Source organism: Furipterus horrens, unplaced genomic scaffold (assembly GCF_987537825.1).
Source record: "Furipterus horrens unplaced genomic scaffold, mFurHor1.1.pri manual_scaffold_4, whole genome shotgun sequence".
In the NCBI taxonomy this organism is placed as follows: domain Eukaryota; kingdom Metazoa; phylum Chordata; class Mammalia; order Chiroptera; family Furipteridae; genus Furipterus; species Furipterus horrens.
In genome coordinates, this window is record NW_028327174.1 from 137,573,567 (window position 1) to 137,590,786 (window position 17,220).

General features: G+C 39.9%; 1 protein-coding gene across 1 annotated transcript in view; it reads right to left on the reverse strand.

The window, feature by feature from the left end:
- Window positions 1–17,220, reverse strand: part of ADAMTSL1 (ADAMTS like 1) — a 400,901-nt gene that overhangs the window by 96,778 nt on the left and 286,903 nt on the right. Inside the window, exon 20 of the mRNA XM_090274075.1 lies at window positions 3,744–3,871. Coding sequence (XP_090130201.1) covers window positions 3,744–3,871 — 128 coding nt within the window. The remainder of the gene's footprint in view (window positions 1–3,743; window positions 3,872–17,220) is intronic.

Sequence of the window (17,220 nt, forward strand, 5' to 3'; positions counted from 1 at the left end):
GTACACACCAGAAACTCTCCTTTACTGAGTCCTGTTTTTGCCTAGATACGAAGTCATCATTACTTCAGAATGTTAGGGAGGTGATATTTGGTGATATTCTTATACTCTCCCCTCCACTGAACTGTATGTTACTCTCATCTATATCCCAAGCAGTGAAACAGGTATCCAATGAAGTCAATTTAGGACAGAAAGGAATTTTGTGCCACTGGGTTTGCATGGCCATGAGCTCCTGGAACCAGGGAGGTAGAACTGGCCATCTCCACGACGACAGACACTTGCCAAGTACTCTCAAAGCTCTGTGACTTAAAAAGATAAAATCAATACATAGTGGATGAGTTTGGGGAGGAGCAAAAGGCACAGAGACAAAATTTTACAGGCCCCCAGAGGGCAAAGAAAGGAAGGTATGACTGTATTGGTATATCTAAAAGAAAATGGTGTTTACATGTTTAAATATTGCACAAATTGGGGAGAGAGTAGCAATGGACCTACAATGCATCTAAGAGGCTGATGTGGCAACTCCATTCAGAGGATGGGGCAGCTCGACAGGAGAGGTCTAGCTGTGGACCAGGGAGAGTTCGTCAGGCCTCCCTCCCTGTGTCCGTGTGAAATATGCCTCGTCACTAGCGACCTCCCTTGCTCCAACCAATTTTCAGATAGCTAATTCAGTCTTTCCAGTTGACACCAAGGCATGGAGATGTTGAGACACAGAGGGGTGCTCTACAAAGGGTTCGTGAACATGCTGGACTCTGGCAAAGAATCTTCCTTACTGTACAATTACCTTGGCTTTGTTTTGTGCATTATTCTCACAATAATGATAGCTGATAAATATTGAGTGCTTGCTACATGCCTGGCACAATTATAAGCATTTTACATGGCGAATGCATTTAATCTCCACAAGAACCTTCTGAGTCAAGCACTATTATTATCACCATTTTACAAATAAAGAAACTGAGTCAGAGAGTATAAAGAAGTTGCTCAGGGTTATATAGCTAGGAAGTGACAGAGCCAGGATTCAAATACAGAACACGAGGCTCCAGAGCCTGCAGGTTTAACTGCCATGCTGTGCCTGTGCTTGTGAATTATTATGAACAAATTTTCCTGCATCTGGCCAACTCAGGTGCATTGGCAAGACCAGAGTCCATACATTCCTTAAAAAATCATGGGAACACCTGAGCACTTTGAGCCTCAAAGCATTTTTCCCCCTTTTGACCTACATTCATACTGAACTGAAGGGAAAAAACTCTGCAATATTTAAAAGCACAGAAGCACTGAGATTTACCATAAGGAATTGATTGCAAGTGAGCAGAATCAGCTCCTAAGTTCATACTTGAAAAATTTCAGTGTGAAGACTTATAGTGAAAAATACATGGAAGCAAAGTTGGGCTAATGTTTTACACATTTTAGAACTGCTTTCAGGATGTGTTTCATTTTAGAAAAGCTACAGAAAAGACAGAAAACATTTATTGAGTGTGAACTATGTGCCTGGCATTGGGCTAAGTGCTTTTTCACACATGCAATCTTCTTTGACCTCACAACAATCCTATAACATATAATTAATTTCATTTTTATGGATGAGAACAAAGACTCAGTGAGGTTTTACACTTTGTTTGTGATTACACAGTTAATAGGCAGTATAACTGGTAATCAAACCTAGTAACGCACAATTCCCCAATCCCCCCCACCCTAGTTTAGATTACATCTTTTACTGTGCTATGCAGGATCTTATTGGGGCCATTTGAAGGAAACTGTAACCTCTTGATTCTATATAGCCAAGAATGCATCTCATGTCTTATTTATTGATGTATGTCAGCAATACTTGGCAGAGGGTGTGCTCACAACAGTAGCTGATGAGTACCTTATACTGTGAATGTGGACATTGACCCAGGCAGGGATAGATTATAATTCCAGGTAAATACACAAATTCAATCTTAAGGCAATGTGTACATTTGAGCCTTAATTTTTAGAGGGATTGTTTGGCAGATGTCAGCGGACTTGAACAAACCCCAGCCCTGAAGCTCAGGATGGAGCTCCCTAAGCACTGGGTGTGGTGTTTTGTGATCCACCTCACCAGGCAGCCCCTTTCCCCCCTTCTCCGGTGCCTCTCTGGCTGCTGTCTCTCTTCCCTGGCTTTGAACCTTTTGGCAGCCTCCAATAGCTCCTCTTCAAAGGGCCGAAGACAAGCCTGATGTTTCAATTGCCTTGCTTAATTCCAGACAGGTTTCCATTAATCATATTAAATTCAGGTGAACAAAGGTATTTAGTTTGTGGCAGAGCTGAATGGCATCTGGATAAATATAAACAAGAGAGTTAATCCTGTAAGAGCCACTATTTGCCCGCTATTGGAAAAATGTCAGCAGTGTCCTTGCTAAGGGAGGTCAGAGGGTGGAAGGCAGAAGAGATTTAACAAGACTGGTGCTGAGCATCTGGACTCTGTGTTAAAGACGGGAATAAAGCTTGTGACTGGAATACATTAGGAGAAAAGCAAATGTTCTATTCACAAAAAGAAAAAAAAAAGAAAAAGAAAAAATTGGCATTAATAATATCAGTCTTTAATCTACCCCAGGGCTCCTTCGCTTGCCTTATTCATTGTTGACTTTTCATCTTCTCCGTAAAGCCTCCTGCTAAAGGGTCCTTCTCAGATTAGCTTTAGGTCACAGGGGCAGAAACACTGTTGCTAAACAGATATGCAGGGGAGTAGCATGTGTGACTGGAAAACAATGTGACAACATAATCCCAGCATGGACTGATGAGGTCAGTGTGGGGTGATGTTGGCTTTTCTAGCATCTACTGAATCATCTGATGGGAGCAACATTGAAAAGAATAAATACAAACATATGCAACATACTGGCACAAAGCTGCTTGGCCCAGATCTGAGAAAAAGGATCCTATTTTGGTAGGATCAGTGGGGAAATGGAGGGAACAATGAGCTGGGAGTTAAGGGATCTCAGTTTGCTTCTTCTCTTCACCGCTAGCTGAGTGGCTGTGTGACTTCAGGTTGCCTGACTTCTGAGAAATGAGGGCACTGGTCCAACTGGTACATATATATAAGGTCTTTTTTTTAGTTTCAAAGGGAAGGATTTGTCCTATGTAAGAGAGGTTTTATGAAAGTGCTCTACTGCAAGACCACAACCTTGGGAGACATTGTAATCTGAATTGCAATTTTTTAAGTCACCATGTGTAGAATGTTTTACCTAACATTGATGGGTGAAGGCAGAGCATTGGCAGGTGCATTAGAGAAGAGGTTGAAATAAAACAGAATCAGAGAGAACGCTTTGTGGCTTCAAACCATGACCACATAATTCCAGTTCCCCATGGGTTTTAAAGTCTTCTTTGCAACAAGTGTAACAAGGAGAAATGACAGGATCCCAAAAGAGAATTCAATAACTTTAGATCATGATTATGTTTCCCAATACACTACTTACTTGTACACATCTCCTTCTCTCACGTTCTTTCTGTCAGGAATATTTCCCTCATCTCTGCCTATCAAAATTCCACTCATCCCAACTCTAAAATCTCCCAGGTGGAATGAAATGTCCTTGCACACTTTTTGGTTATCACTTAGATAACCATTCTACCTCATACCACACATCACTTCCATTTAATTATAATTACAGGTTATAAGCTTCCTTAAGGCAGGGTATGGATCTCATTTATCAATGTGTTCCTGGGCCTGCTTGGCACACTGTAAGTACCCACACAATAATGGTTTCTAAATTAAAACTGAACAGAGATTTTCATGTTACCTGCTAATGTGACGGCAATGGAGACAGAGTCATATCCCAAGGCATTTGTGGCATTACAAGTATAGAAACCCACATCAGCTTCCACTGGTGCCAGGATCTGTAAGGAATCGTCTGGTTGTAGAAGAATCCTGGAACAGCAGGAAAAAAAAAATTTAGGTCAGGTCAGTTGAGCCCTTTTTGGCAATCAATATTGGTCAAGCAGGAAGGAACCCAAGGGATATTTGGAATCCTGTTTTAACAACAGGGACAAACTAGCCACAATGACCCCTAGGAACCTCAGTTCTCTTGCCACTGTGATTGGCGTGATTCTGGTAGCAATCTTAAATAAGGAGATTTTTGATTGCTTACGCTGCTTGTTGATTACTTGATCTAAATGCGATCAGTGGGAGCAGACAGCATATGTACACTGAATACATTGAACATACTCCTCAGGGGAGGGACAATGAATGGTGCAGATGGACCTGGGGAATGCTTATTAAAGAAGAAGCAAAGTTATAAAGAAGGAATGCGGCTTGGTTGGGTGGGGGAAGTAAGCAGAACTTTCAGATGTGAAGAAAGGCATCTGTTGAGGCCTGGAGGAGGGAGAGAGTAAGCCAGAAATCAATATCAATAAGAGGATCTTGATGCATACATTTGAAGGCAATTGTATGTGTAATTACCTCTCAATTCCATGTAGTCACATGTACATCTACTGTCTTCATTAGTTTGTAAACTTTATGGGGCACAAAACTCAGGTCTTATTTATTATTGTAGTTTTCACCATACTTGGCCCCGTGTAGAGAAGTTGCCCAGTAGAATGAAGGCAATGCCTGCCCTTCACAGTCATGTAGGGACTATTCTAGAGTAATCCCTAGTTCAGACACTTTGCTTTACTTGAAAAGAATTACAAGAATCAAATTGTGGGTGCTTACATGATGAGCTTCAAAACTGACTCCAACATGAGCCTATTCTTTTTTCTTTTCTTGACTTAGGCCACTTCTAAGAACTACCTGCTACATCATGGCAGTAGGCAGGTTACTGACTAAGGATGATTTGAAGCTGATGTCTTGGTGACTTGGTGAGGCTGATGATAACTGGAATGTGTTTGTGGACATGAGAATCTGGAAGGGAGGGGTGGGGGGAGGACAGGGCAGGAAGCTCAGAGATCCAGCGCTCACACCTGGAAGGGCCTTAGGTGGATAAATCATTCAACAGCCCAGAAATGGCTTAGAGTTGGCTTTTGGATTCTTAGACTCAGTCACTTCTATCTTCGTGATTATTTCCAACTCCCTAGTTTCAAGAGGCCCAAAGATCTGGTCACCTCATTTCATATTAATATCCCTCCTTATAAGGCAAGCAGGTAGCAGGGGTTATTTTACAGGAAAGGGGAAAAAAAATCATAAAAATATCAGGAGAACTCACAAGACTTAGTGGTGAAATTAAGACTAGGAGCCAGATCTTTTGCCTTAGCAACACATTCTCCCCACTATACAGTTCTTTCCTTTCTTCGCTATTTCTTCAGACTCTATGGCCTTTGCAGTGCAGTACAGCCTCTAGTCAGCTCTTAATTATTCTGAGTTGGGTGAGGAGTCTGGCAGTGAATCAGGCCCCCTCAATGCTGCTTTTGGCCTTAGGCCTATTGCATTGTTTATTCTTATGTCCTGTCAGAGGAAAGGCAGGAAAGGAAAAGCAAGGCTTACATCAATCAATCTTTACTCTAGTTACGTATGGGCAGTTGTAATAAAAAATGGGGAAGGAAATAGAAAACTTCAGCCAAAGGGAAGTTCTTGGATGGTTTGTTTGATTCAGTGCCATTCCAGACCATCACTGCTATTCCTGCGGACAGTCAAACTTTCGTGGCACTGAACCAGAGCTGAAACTTTGTGAGGGATAACAAAGAGGCCCTGAGAGATTGTGATAGAACTCATCCACTCATTCAATCATTCATACATCAGATATTAGGTGTTTTCTCTCAAAGTCAAATAATTACATGCTTGTTAGTTCATTTCGAAGAAGCTAAAAAGAGAAAGATGACTATACAATTTATCTTTGGTAAGCCACATGATAAGTAACAATATTACTGTTTTCTAAAGAAATTTTAACAGATGTAATAATCATTACCAAATCTCTTTAGATGTTCAGGCTTAGATTTGAAAAATTACAAATTGACTTTATGATTTAAATACTTATGATGTCCCAGGAACATGCAGGCCTCCATAACAATTTCCAAATAAAAATAAGGAAAGCAGGCTAAATCAGATTTCAGTGTGGGTTCCCTGGTTGGTGTGGCTCAGTTGGTTGGAGTGTTCTCCTATAGACTGAAAGGTTGCAGGTTTGATTCCCAGTCAGGGCACATACCCAGATTGTGGGTTTGACTCTTGGTTGGGGTGCATATAAGAAGGAAACCAATTAATGTCTTTTTTTGTTGTTGTTCTCTCTCTCTCTCTCTCAAAGCGATAAAAAAATGTCCTTGGGTGAGGTTAAAACAGTTCAACAGAACTACTCAGAATGATCGAAATTAGTTGATCATTTTTCAGCTTTACCACACTAAAAAGGCATGGATTAAAATTTGCTAAATTCTAGTTAAAATCTGTTAAAGTCCACTGGGACAGTTACCTCCCCCAAACTGGCACACTCTCTCTCTTCTCTACAGAAAGAGTTCTTGAATTAAACATTCGGAATGGGAGGCTAGAAGGCAGGTCTACTGAATTTTATTTTGGTCCCGCTATGATTTAAGTAATCACCACTGGCAAATTCCTTCACCTTCCTGCATTTCAGTTTATCAACTTCTAAAACCAAATTGAAGTATGTTTTCCTACCCAGCAGAGGGAACTGTTAAAATGAGGTTGATAAGGTACTTCCAGACCACCTTTTTCTATTTCAATGACCCATTGACAGATAATGTTGGACATTCTGAATGGAGAATTAAATGTGAGGACTGCCTGATCTCATGCAGAAGATGTAAACCCCACTCTCCCACTGGGCCAGAAGCAACTATTTTTTAAGGTGGGAATTAGCTTTTGTAGCGGCATGAGTTTCTCCAGACTCCTGTGCTACTGAGTGAGCCACAATGCTTTCTGCCTGTCTGAAGCCTGGAAGAGGATGCTCATAATATTGGTGAAGGGAAGGGAGGAGATCCACCGCATCAGGTACAAAGCCATGAGGGTCTCAGCTAGGATGGGAACAGTGGAAGTGGAACGGAATCTGGATCTTGAGAACCAGCATTCATGTATTCTTTTATTCCGTAAGCTGTCCATACAAAGATAAAAAAAGCTCAAGTATCTGCCTTCATAAAAAGTTTTAAATATTGCTTTAAGACAAAATCTACATGGAACAAAATCTAAATTTGTCATGTATTGCACATACTTATAAATTATTTATATTCATAAAACTGAACTCTTTAGCTCAACGGCCCATAGTTATTTGATGGTAGACTCAAGATCTGAAATAGGGTTTTTTGGGCCAGCACCTTTTCCCTGATCTGTCGTGCCTTTAATATGCCCATAAAATTGGTAGATGAGGGTTTGGAGGCTGCCACAAGTGGCAGCCTTAGTTTTGGAGAGGGTATCCATGCAGGGCTCCCTAGGAATCATGACTCAGCAATGGAAAGGGTTTGCTGGGAAGACTGAGGTTTGCTGAAGGCTCTCTATCTAGCCTGGCATCTAGGGAGAGGGAGTCATGGTTTAAAAAAACAAAAAACAAACAAACAAAAAAAAACAATGGGGGAAAAATAGGATAACTGTAATAGAACAACAGTAAAAAAGAAAACATTTCCTTTGTACTTCAGGCTCCTACACTATAAATTTAACTTAATTTGTTAGTAGCTCATTTCTGTCAGCTTGTAGTTAGGTTTCAAGTTTGATGGGACTGTTTAGAATGCATAGGCGCAGAAACATAGTACTGCTTTCCAAGCAAAACCAGAAAGATTTCTCTGTTGTTGCTTTTTTTTTTTTTTTTTAATTAAAGGATTCAGAGGATGAGGGGACATGGAACGAGACATAGTTAAAACCTACATAGCAAATGGTACTGTGGTCATATTAGGTATATTAATACTTGCTGCTTTCCTTCCATACCCACGCCACACTTTCCATTTGGTTTATTGAGCTAAAACTTAATGCTTTATTTCTTTGGTCATACTTTTCACCTGAAAATAAAGGAATAGTTTTGCTTTTCTAGTGGCTTTTATTTGTAGGTTTCCAAGCATATCTTCTCAAGCACTATACCAATTAAGTAAGGAACAGTTGAGAAAATACAAAGAATTATTTTAATTACATGTGTAAAGCCCTTATCATCCATGAGAGAATATGGACTAAGTGCTAGTGGGCCAGTCCTATCAAGGACAAGCATCTTGAGATAAAGTTATCTCCTCTGCATTGCAATGTACAGTGAGAAAGTAGTCATATTTGAAAATAATGCAACTATGGTGTAAGTTTCTAGCAACTCCATCATGATGCCTTGTGAATCCTTGGCTCAATTGTGAACATCACTGTCTTACGCAGACCCACCTCTCAAAGACAAGTGACTTCCGTGACCAACCTGGAAGCTGCCATGGAGGGAAAGCCTTCCTGATGTCACTCAAGAGACATGGAGTCATGGGGTAGTCTTGGGTAAGGCTTTCAACCCTGTGAGCTTCTAAGTCCCTTCTACAAATTTTTTAGGATAATACTGACTTCAGAGAGTTCTTACGAAGATCAAATAAAGGAGTACATAGACCCATTCTTACTATTTTCTAAGTAAAAAGGCTTAAGTGTTAGATGCATCTGCAACATTAATATATGGTATGCAGGGTGGTAAGCTATGTTACCTTCTTGAAATTCCTCCTTGGGATTTCCAGGTGTCAGAGGAAATTTTCAAGCTCTGGACACAGAAATAGCCATCTGCTATATGAAACATGATGTTGTATTATGACAGGCCCCTCACCCTAACAAGTAAGAATTCTTAAGTGCATGTTAGGCCTCAACACAGGATTGGAAGCTGCAAACCATAGGTGCACCCTCTCTCTCTGTAACAGTATCTCCCTCATCAGTTCAAACTGACTTGCCCCACATCCCAACACAAACTTTTCTCTGTAGTTAACACGGCCTTTCTGACTCTCCTTGTCATTAGCCTGGGGCTGAATTCATACTCTTTCTCTTCCTCTCTCTCCTTTCAAATTCTCCCCATCCCTTAAGAATGAATTCAGGCTCTACTTCCTGTGTCACCACAGTCCACCAGAGTCCCTCCATTTTCTGACCCGGTAGAGCTGTTCTGAGCGTTACTACAAAGCCCTTTCCACCCTACAATGTCTCTTTTTTTCAGTTAGATTGTAAACTAAATACTTCAGGGACTGGAACTCTTTTACTTCTTTCATGTTCCCTCTTCAATATTCAGCAAAATGCTGGCATACTGAATAAATGCTTCATGAACACTTGTTTAGTGACCTTCAGAATAGTGGAGCTGACAATAATCATACTGACAAGGTAGCACAGTGGCTAAGAACACAGACTGAAGAGCTGCATGGCTGAGTTCCAGCCCCAGCTGCACAACTGTGTAGCTGTGTAAGCTTGGGCATGTAATTTACTAAGGTTCTCAGTGGCACAGTTTCTCCATTTATAGAAGGTAGAAAATGATAGCACCTCTCTAGTCTAGGGTTGTTGTGAATGTTCTACATGAGCCCAGGTATTTTAAGAACATAGACAAGTGCCTGACCTGCGGTAAAACATTGTGCAAGAGCAGGTTAATCTTCTTCTGTGTTTGCTGATGTCACCATCAGGATTGTGGGTCACTCTTCATGTCTGAGTCTATGTACTTGGATGTTGTGAGAAACCGTTTTGACATAGGTAAATAACTGAGAAGTGTAGGGGTTTCATGGGAAAAAAAGTCAATCATGGATGTGGGGAGGGAGGAAGGGGTCTGCTGAGTGAAGAAGCAGGGTGTGAGCATGGTGCATCTACCTCAGTGGTGGCACTGGGAGAGGAGAAGAGGGGCGCGGAGGATGGAGACACAAGGCTCACTGATTGGGCTGGCAACTGCCTCAGTTCTATTCTTGACTCAGGAATCTCTGAATAAGGACAATTACTTACTTCCATAACTGCTTTAACATTATTTGCCAGGTACCGAAATATTAGAACACTTTAGAAAAAAAAAAGCCAGGATCCTGCAATTGCAAAAATGTATATAAATAAAGAGTAAAAAATAAGAGTTGGAGAAATGTAGGCTTAGAAACAAATTAGTAAAATTAAGGGGGGCTGTGCAAAAAACATCAGCTCCAAATTCCTAGGAGGAGCTGTTGAGGACTTTTCCTTACCATGAAATGCAGATTTTTTTTTTTTTTTTTCTGTCTAGGGATTCCTTAGATAAGGATAATCAAATCTACCACAAAGGGAGAGTAGGCACCAATGTTTGTTAGATAAGTGTATAAGCTTTATATAATTTTATTCTATCATTTTTCTAGATTGGCATTTTTTCCCACTTCAGAGAGAAAATAAAAGCTCATAGAAGTAAATTGTTCAGCGAGTGTACATGGCAGAAACAGGAACTGGGAATGATCTTTAACTGACTATATTCACACATCCACTGGGGCCTAATAGGGAGGCATGTGGCTTGGCTTTATTTTTGGTGAGGAGCAATTTGTACCAAGGTTTGTAGTTATTCAGGGAAATGGACAATCACTAACAAGAATATTCTAGATTTTAAAGAACTTGGGGCTGAAGAAAAAAAAAATTGCTGTGTAAAGAACTTCTCTATGGGAGAAAATTTTTTTCTGAAAACAAAAATTATAGTAGCCCAGAGACTTGCAAGAGAGAGGGTTTTTTTTTTTACAGATATTTTGGGGAACAGATTTGAGGTTCATGAAGAGTTTCGTATCACCACCTGGCTAGGGCAACTTTTGAAAACTTTTGCTGTTTTTAATGTAATTGCCAACTAAAAGTTATTTAATGCCAGAAGCTTCATGATTGCTCCAGGTAGAAGTATAGAAAATATTTTTGGAATGGGAAAGGCCAACTGACCACACATTCTTAACCCTGTCCTACTGCTTCTTGCCAAAGCGTTCAGCTTCCTTCTCTTCAGAAATTCGTAAAGTCTTGGATTTGCTAATAGGGGTATTTTTATCTGCTCACTGGGTAGTTCATTTCAAACTATAAACCTTGGCATAAAATGACTCTGACTCTGGACAGGGATCGTCAAACTCCAGTCAGCTGTCAGCTGCGCTTGTAAATAAAGTTTTATTGGAACGCCGCCACCCCGGTTTCAGTATTTTCTATGGCTGCGTTCATGCTTCAGTGGCAGAGTTGAGTTGCTGAGACAGAAATAGGGTGACCTGACCAGCCTGAACTGTTTACTTTCTGGTCCTTTACAAGAAAAATTTGCTGTCCCTGACCTAGAACATGGAGGAATGTTCACTTGCGGTTTGTTTCAGCGCTTTCCTCATTTATGACAAAAATGTTAATTACTTTTTCGGAACTGTGCCATTTGCTAGGACCATTTTTCTTGGAAGAAGAAGTTAAGTGCTCCGGGGATCATTGGCGACCTCTTAGGCTTTCAGAGAACAGACAGTGCCTGGCTGTGATGTTTGCTTCACCGTGCCCCCACCCTTTTGCTGAGGCTTATGTATTCCCTGGGATGGTGCCTTTTCTTTTCTGACTTGCTATTCTTACACTTTTCAGCTGGGAAAAACATTTGTCATCCCCATTTCCTTTAGTTCTTAAAGGAAACAAGCCAAACCAAATTGAAACTGGTTTCTTCTTCCTTCCCTATCTGCCCCGCCTCCAGGATTTATATTATCTGCAAACTTGGAAACTGCATTTCATGTGCTTATGGCTTATACATCTAGCATTATTCACAACTACGGTGCTGAAATTGACCCAGGAGGCAATTCCCATCTGCTGCTCTCTTCCAGCTTGAGATGCTTCCATCTGTGGATACTCTGTTGCCCAAGCCTTCCAGACACTCCTTAATTCATCTCCCATTCAACACCACTTTGGAACGTTGTCCAAAGCTTTCTGGAAAGTATAAGCATTTAAAACATTCAGATTTCTTTCCTACTAGATCTGAAATGATAGCAAAAAAAAAAAAAATGTCAGTATAATATAAGCATCTTCTCCTATGGCTTGGATTTAGGCTGATAATTCTCCATCACACTGCGTTTTCTTAGATCCCTTTCTCTCTCAACTTTTGGAACAACTGCCTAAGTGTTCCTCAAAATGAGAATAAAGCTCCTTATTTTGTGATGTTCTGGAAGACAGTGTGAAGTATTGGCTCTATATCCACATCAGAATGACACAGATCATGACAAATGAGTTTTCTTTGTGATCCTGGCATTGTACAGGTATTTCTGTTCTTCACATCCTTTCTCATCTGCAGAACTGGTATGAGCATTTGAACTGGAATTTGAGCCTAAGTTGCTCTGATTCTAGCCTTACTGTCCTTCTACCGCTGTTGGCTGTCGTTTGTGCTAATTGATGACCCTGTGTGTTTGTCTGCATCATGTGAGCCTCCTGACATCAGATGTGGGCGAAGAGTTATCTCATAGAGTCTTTGGCTAGTTTAGTGCTCTATCCAAATGCAAACTGGTGTTAGCTTTTGCCTGAGTTTCAACTCAAAATGTGGTAGAGAGTAGGACGACCCAATAAGTGTTCAGTGTTTATACAGAATAACTGAAAAGCAAGGAACAGTTTGTTTCATCTTGCTTGTGGTCAAGGGCTGTAAACATACACATATCCACACACACACACACACACACACACACACACAGGTACAGGCCATCAACACTGTAAACATACACAGTAAGAGACACAAACGGGTATTTAGAGAGTGCCTATCATGTGCCTAGCACTGGGCATATTTATAGTTGGGTATATATATATGTAAAGGTACAGCAACCAATAGAGGAAAAGGCTCTCCCTCAAACAGATGTGCCAAATAAAAACAAAAGCCTTATAGATGGAAGCCAGCTGGCCAGAAGATGGAATGTTAATTTATACTAGTCTAGCTGACCCCAATGGCTTCTTTTCAAAACAATGGCAAGTCCATGTATTCAACTGAGGTCAAAATCAATAAAAAGAAATAGTCCTTGGGGCCAGACTGCTTTGTGTTCAAATCTCAATTCCACTACTTATGAAGTAGATCTAGCATCTCTGCACTTCATTCTTCTTTTTTTTGGTTTTATCTTTATTGTATTATTTTTTCCATTACCACTTAATCCCCTTATACACCCCCTCCCCAAGCAATCACCACATGCTTCAATTTCAACATTTGTAAAATTGGTATAGTAACCCCAAAGTGTTACTGAAGACTAAATGAACACCCATAAAAACAATTAGAACAGTGCCTAGCTCAAAACAAGAGCTCATTAAATGTTAGTGATGCTTATAATGATTTCTCCATTGGCCTGAATGTTATGAGAGAAAGGATGCCATCAGGTATTTACTCTCTGCACTTATTCATCCCAAAACAGTGCTTCTCAAATCGTATAGCTGTGAGCCACAGCTCCTCAGAGTTTCCTGAAACTTCTCTAGTGGAGAACATTTGGGCCAGGCAGAGATGTTTAGTTGGGAGAAGAGACCACTTTGGAACTCTGCCATTATTGCACATTAAATACTAGAAATCCACATTATGCAAAACCATGCAAACTACAGTCTCCAGCAATTAGGAAACCTCCCTCCTAATTGCAGGCATCCATCATTCACCTATCTGTTCATTGATCCACCAGTTTATATATGTTGAGTGTCTATGTATTATGTTATTGGAATTGTAAATAGAATAAGATTTTATTAAACTGTCCTTGAGGAAGATTAACATAATGCAGATGGTAATGTGGAAAAACATCTAGCTAATTGTAATAGACAGGGCTAGGGCTAAGATAGAGTACAATGCACAGGATACTGTGTAGGTGGTGGGAGGGGTCATCTGACCCAGCTTCCTGTAAGGAAGGTTAGAATTAAGCAGACCAAGTGGGTCAGAAGGCTCCAGGCGAATTTGTAAACAGCAAGTAATTGGGTACTACTGAAGGGCAGAGCTCAGTGGGGTGAGGTGGGGGTATGGCAAGAGATGAAGTGAGAGAGACAGGCAAATGTTAGGTGTTCTGTATCATTCCAAGGCAGCTGGAACTTATCCTCAAGTGATGGCAAGCCATTAAAAGAATTTTAAGAATGAGTGCCCCATGAACAGTTTTTCTAGAAAGACACTCTTGCAGTAGCATGTCAAATGATCTAGAGCAGGAACCAGTAAATTTTTCTATAACAGGATAGCAAATATTTTAGGCTTTGAGGGCCTAAAATATGGTCATGGTCTCTGCTGTATATTCTAATTTTTGTTTGTTTTTAAAAATGTAAAACCCATTCTTTTAATAACCCTTAAGTAACCTGGGTTCAAATCCCAGCTATAACACTTAATAAGTTAACCTAACAGCCCTGGGCTCAATTTCAATAGCTCTTTTAATAACTTTTAAAACCATTTTTAATAACCCTTTAAAAAATGCAAAAAGCCACTGGCTATAATTTGCCAAGTCCTGGTCCAGAGAAGTCAAATACAGAACTAGTAGGCTGTTGCAATCATCTCGAGCTGACACAGGTAAACCCAAGTAGAAGCAGTGAGAACAGAGAAAAGTGAAGGGATGGAAGAGCCACAGAGAAGCTAGAACAGTCTAGAACTATTTTGGCTCAGGCAAACTGGATGGATGGGGTTTACTTCACTGAGATAGTAAAGTTTAGTTTTAGACGTATATTGAGTTGACCTATTTGTGGAGCATGTGGGTTGGGATTTACAATAGATAATATTATATCTGAGTCAGAAGAGAGACTTGGTGTGTTGCTAGATATATGAGAATCATTGGTACACGGGCGAAAGTTGGGGCCACGGGAATCATTATTGTGTATAGAGGGAGACTCCTAAGCAGGTAGATAAGAGTTGGGTAGAGGAAGAGAAATTCACAAAGGTGACTGAGAGAAAATAATCAGAGAAGAAAGAAGCAAACCAAGTGTACTAATTTCTAAAGTGGCAAAAGCTTGTTTTTAGGAAGAAGTGCTTAGCCTCTATAGAATTCTGCCAACAGGCCAAATTGGATAAAGAACATTTTGAGAGATGACTTCCTTCTTTTTAACAAACAAGATATAACATTTTTCAGGAGGGGGCGAGGAGCCTTTTTCCAAGAGAAGTGTATGTTGCATGCAGCCTTAGACTACACGGTGGCAAACAGAAGTTAATTTTATTATAAACTGAAATATTAAGTAGGACTTCAAAAAATTCATAATTAACAGCCTTGGCAAAGAGTACTTAAATTAGCTTTCTATATGTGAAATTAAAAATCCATAATTAACAACCTTGGCGGAGGGTACCTAAAATAGCCTTCTATACGTGAAATTAAAAATTCATATTAACAACAGTGGTGGAGGATACCTAAGATAGTCTTCTATATGTGAGATACTTCTAGGGTATCATTTGGCTGCTTTAGGGCTATAAGAGTAATGTTTTAAACTACTCAGTCACCATTAATGTACCAGGCCCATGAAGTGAGACTAGAATACTTCTCTTCCAATGGGCACCTACAAATATTTTAAAATAACTGATAGCAAGTGCATAATTCTATTCTGAGGTTCACCTTCCCTTTTTTTTCCCAGGACTTCTTAAAGTTGGTCCTTGAAACTGAGGTCTCATAATCACCTATCATGCTTGTTAAAATGCAAATTATGGGGCCCTGCTACAGAAAGAATTTCTAGGGTAGGGTAGGATGCAGGAATCAGCATTCCTAACAAGTTTCTGGTGATGTTGAATGTGAGAACCCCTCGCCTATCCACTTATAAAAGTTTAAAGAGAAGTATTCTGCCCATTGGAGTTTAATACATGCTTAGGGCTTAAGCGATGTTATCCTATACCAGCACTTGTATGTTCTTAGTTTCTGAAGGGCAGTGACCTTGCCTTATTTATCATCTCACTGTTTGGTGCCTATCACTATATCTAATGCCCAGCAGATATTTTTGGAGTTAAAGGGATGATTGCAGAGGACCCCTTACTAGCCACCCTCCATACTCCACTTCTACTCATGCTCCTCTACACTTGCCACAAAATAGCCAGTATGAGTCTATAAAAGTGGCAATTAGATCATTTTAGTTTCCTGTCTAATATCCTCTAAAATGTACCTGTGACACTAGAATAAATCATAAATCCTACCTTGACTTATCTTGCTGGTTCAGGCTGTTTATAGAGTATTCTTGAATACACTGCAAAGTCCTTCAGATCAATAGCCAGCTGTATCTTGTAGACTCTTCCAGATAGATAGATTTGGGTACTAAGCAAAAACAGACTAACAGAACTATAAACTTGGCATTTCAGCACTTCCTTGCTTGAAATCAAATGAACATTTTGAACTGCTACTGAACACAGTAATGATGACAAGCAATGAAACCCAAGACAAAAGAGGTCATAAACAGCCCATAGCAAAACAGTCCTAGTGGCAGCTCTGGGCCTCCTGCATGCTCTCTGCAGATACATTCCCTTTCTTTACTCAAGAATGAGCCATGGACATGGGCAACAGAGTGGGGATTGACTATGGGAGCAGGGGAGAGGGCAGGGGAGAACAACGGGGGAAAATTAGGACACCTATAATAAAACAGCAATTAAAAAGAAAAAAATGTACTTGGGAAACTGTATAAAAACTAAACTCCAGCCATATTTCTTATTGGTCATTTAGGTAAAATGGGAAAATCATGATGTCAAAGATCAGAAATGAGCATCTTATTTTTTCCTGCTTTGTGCCATTAACCTGCATTAAAAAACTCTGTCAAGGCCAGATCTGGAAAAATTCTTGACAGTGGGAAAAACTGTAAAACTATTATAGCTGTCCAGCTCCTCGTGTGCTTTCCTTCCTAATGCTACTCCTCACTCCCACTCCCACCAGCGTCCTAATGACTGAAGAGGCAGAATATGTCCTCTGTTGTTCTAGGCCTGACACCTTCAGCACTTTTAGGACCTGGCTGCCATGTGCCTTTTTCTAGCAAGATACTGCTGAATCTTTTTTTTTTAAATCTGAAAGCCATTAGGGTTAGACTCTCAATGCCCATTAAAATAAAAATTAAAAGACAAAAGTGTTTCTAAGTCATATTTTAAGAATTATTGGTAATCCTGAGATTACTAGGCTAAAAAATTATTCTTTGATCAAAGGAGTTCTTGGAAAACACTCATACTATATTGTCTACCTGGAAAATCACAACATGTCAGAATGCTTGAAGGATTAAAAAAAATGTAAAAACCAAAATAATTTTCAATTGGGGGATCGTTAAATGGATTTAATAATAGTAATCAGCTGTTTAAAAAAGAGGATATAAATTTCTACACACTCTTCTGAAATGTTTCTTAGACATGTTGTGGCATAAAAATCAGATCAAATTTCTAAATATTAGTCATAGCCGATTTGAAAAAATCCAAATTTTATATGTGTTTTAATAATATATAATACAATAAAATATATAAAAATTCCAAAAGGATGTATACCAAATTATTAAGAGTGACAGCCTCTGGGGAA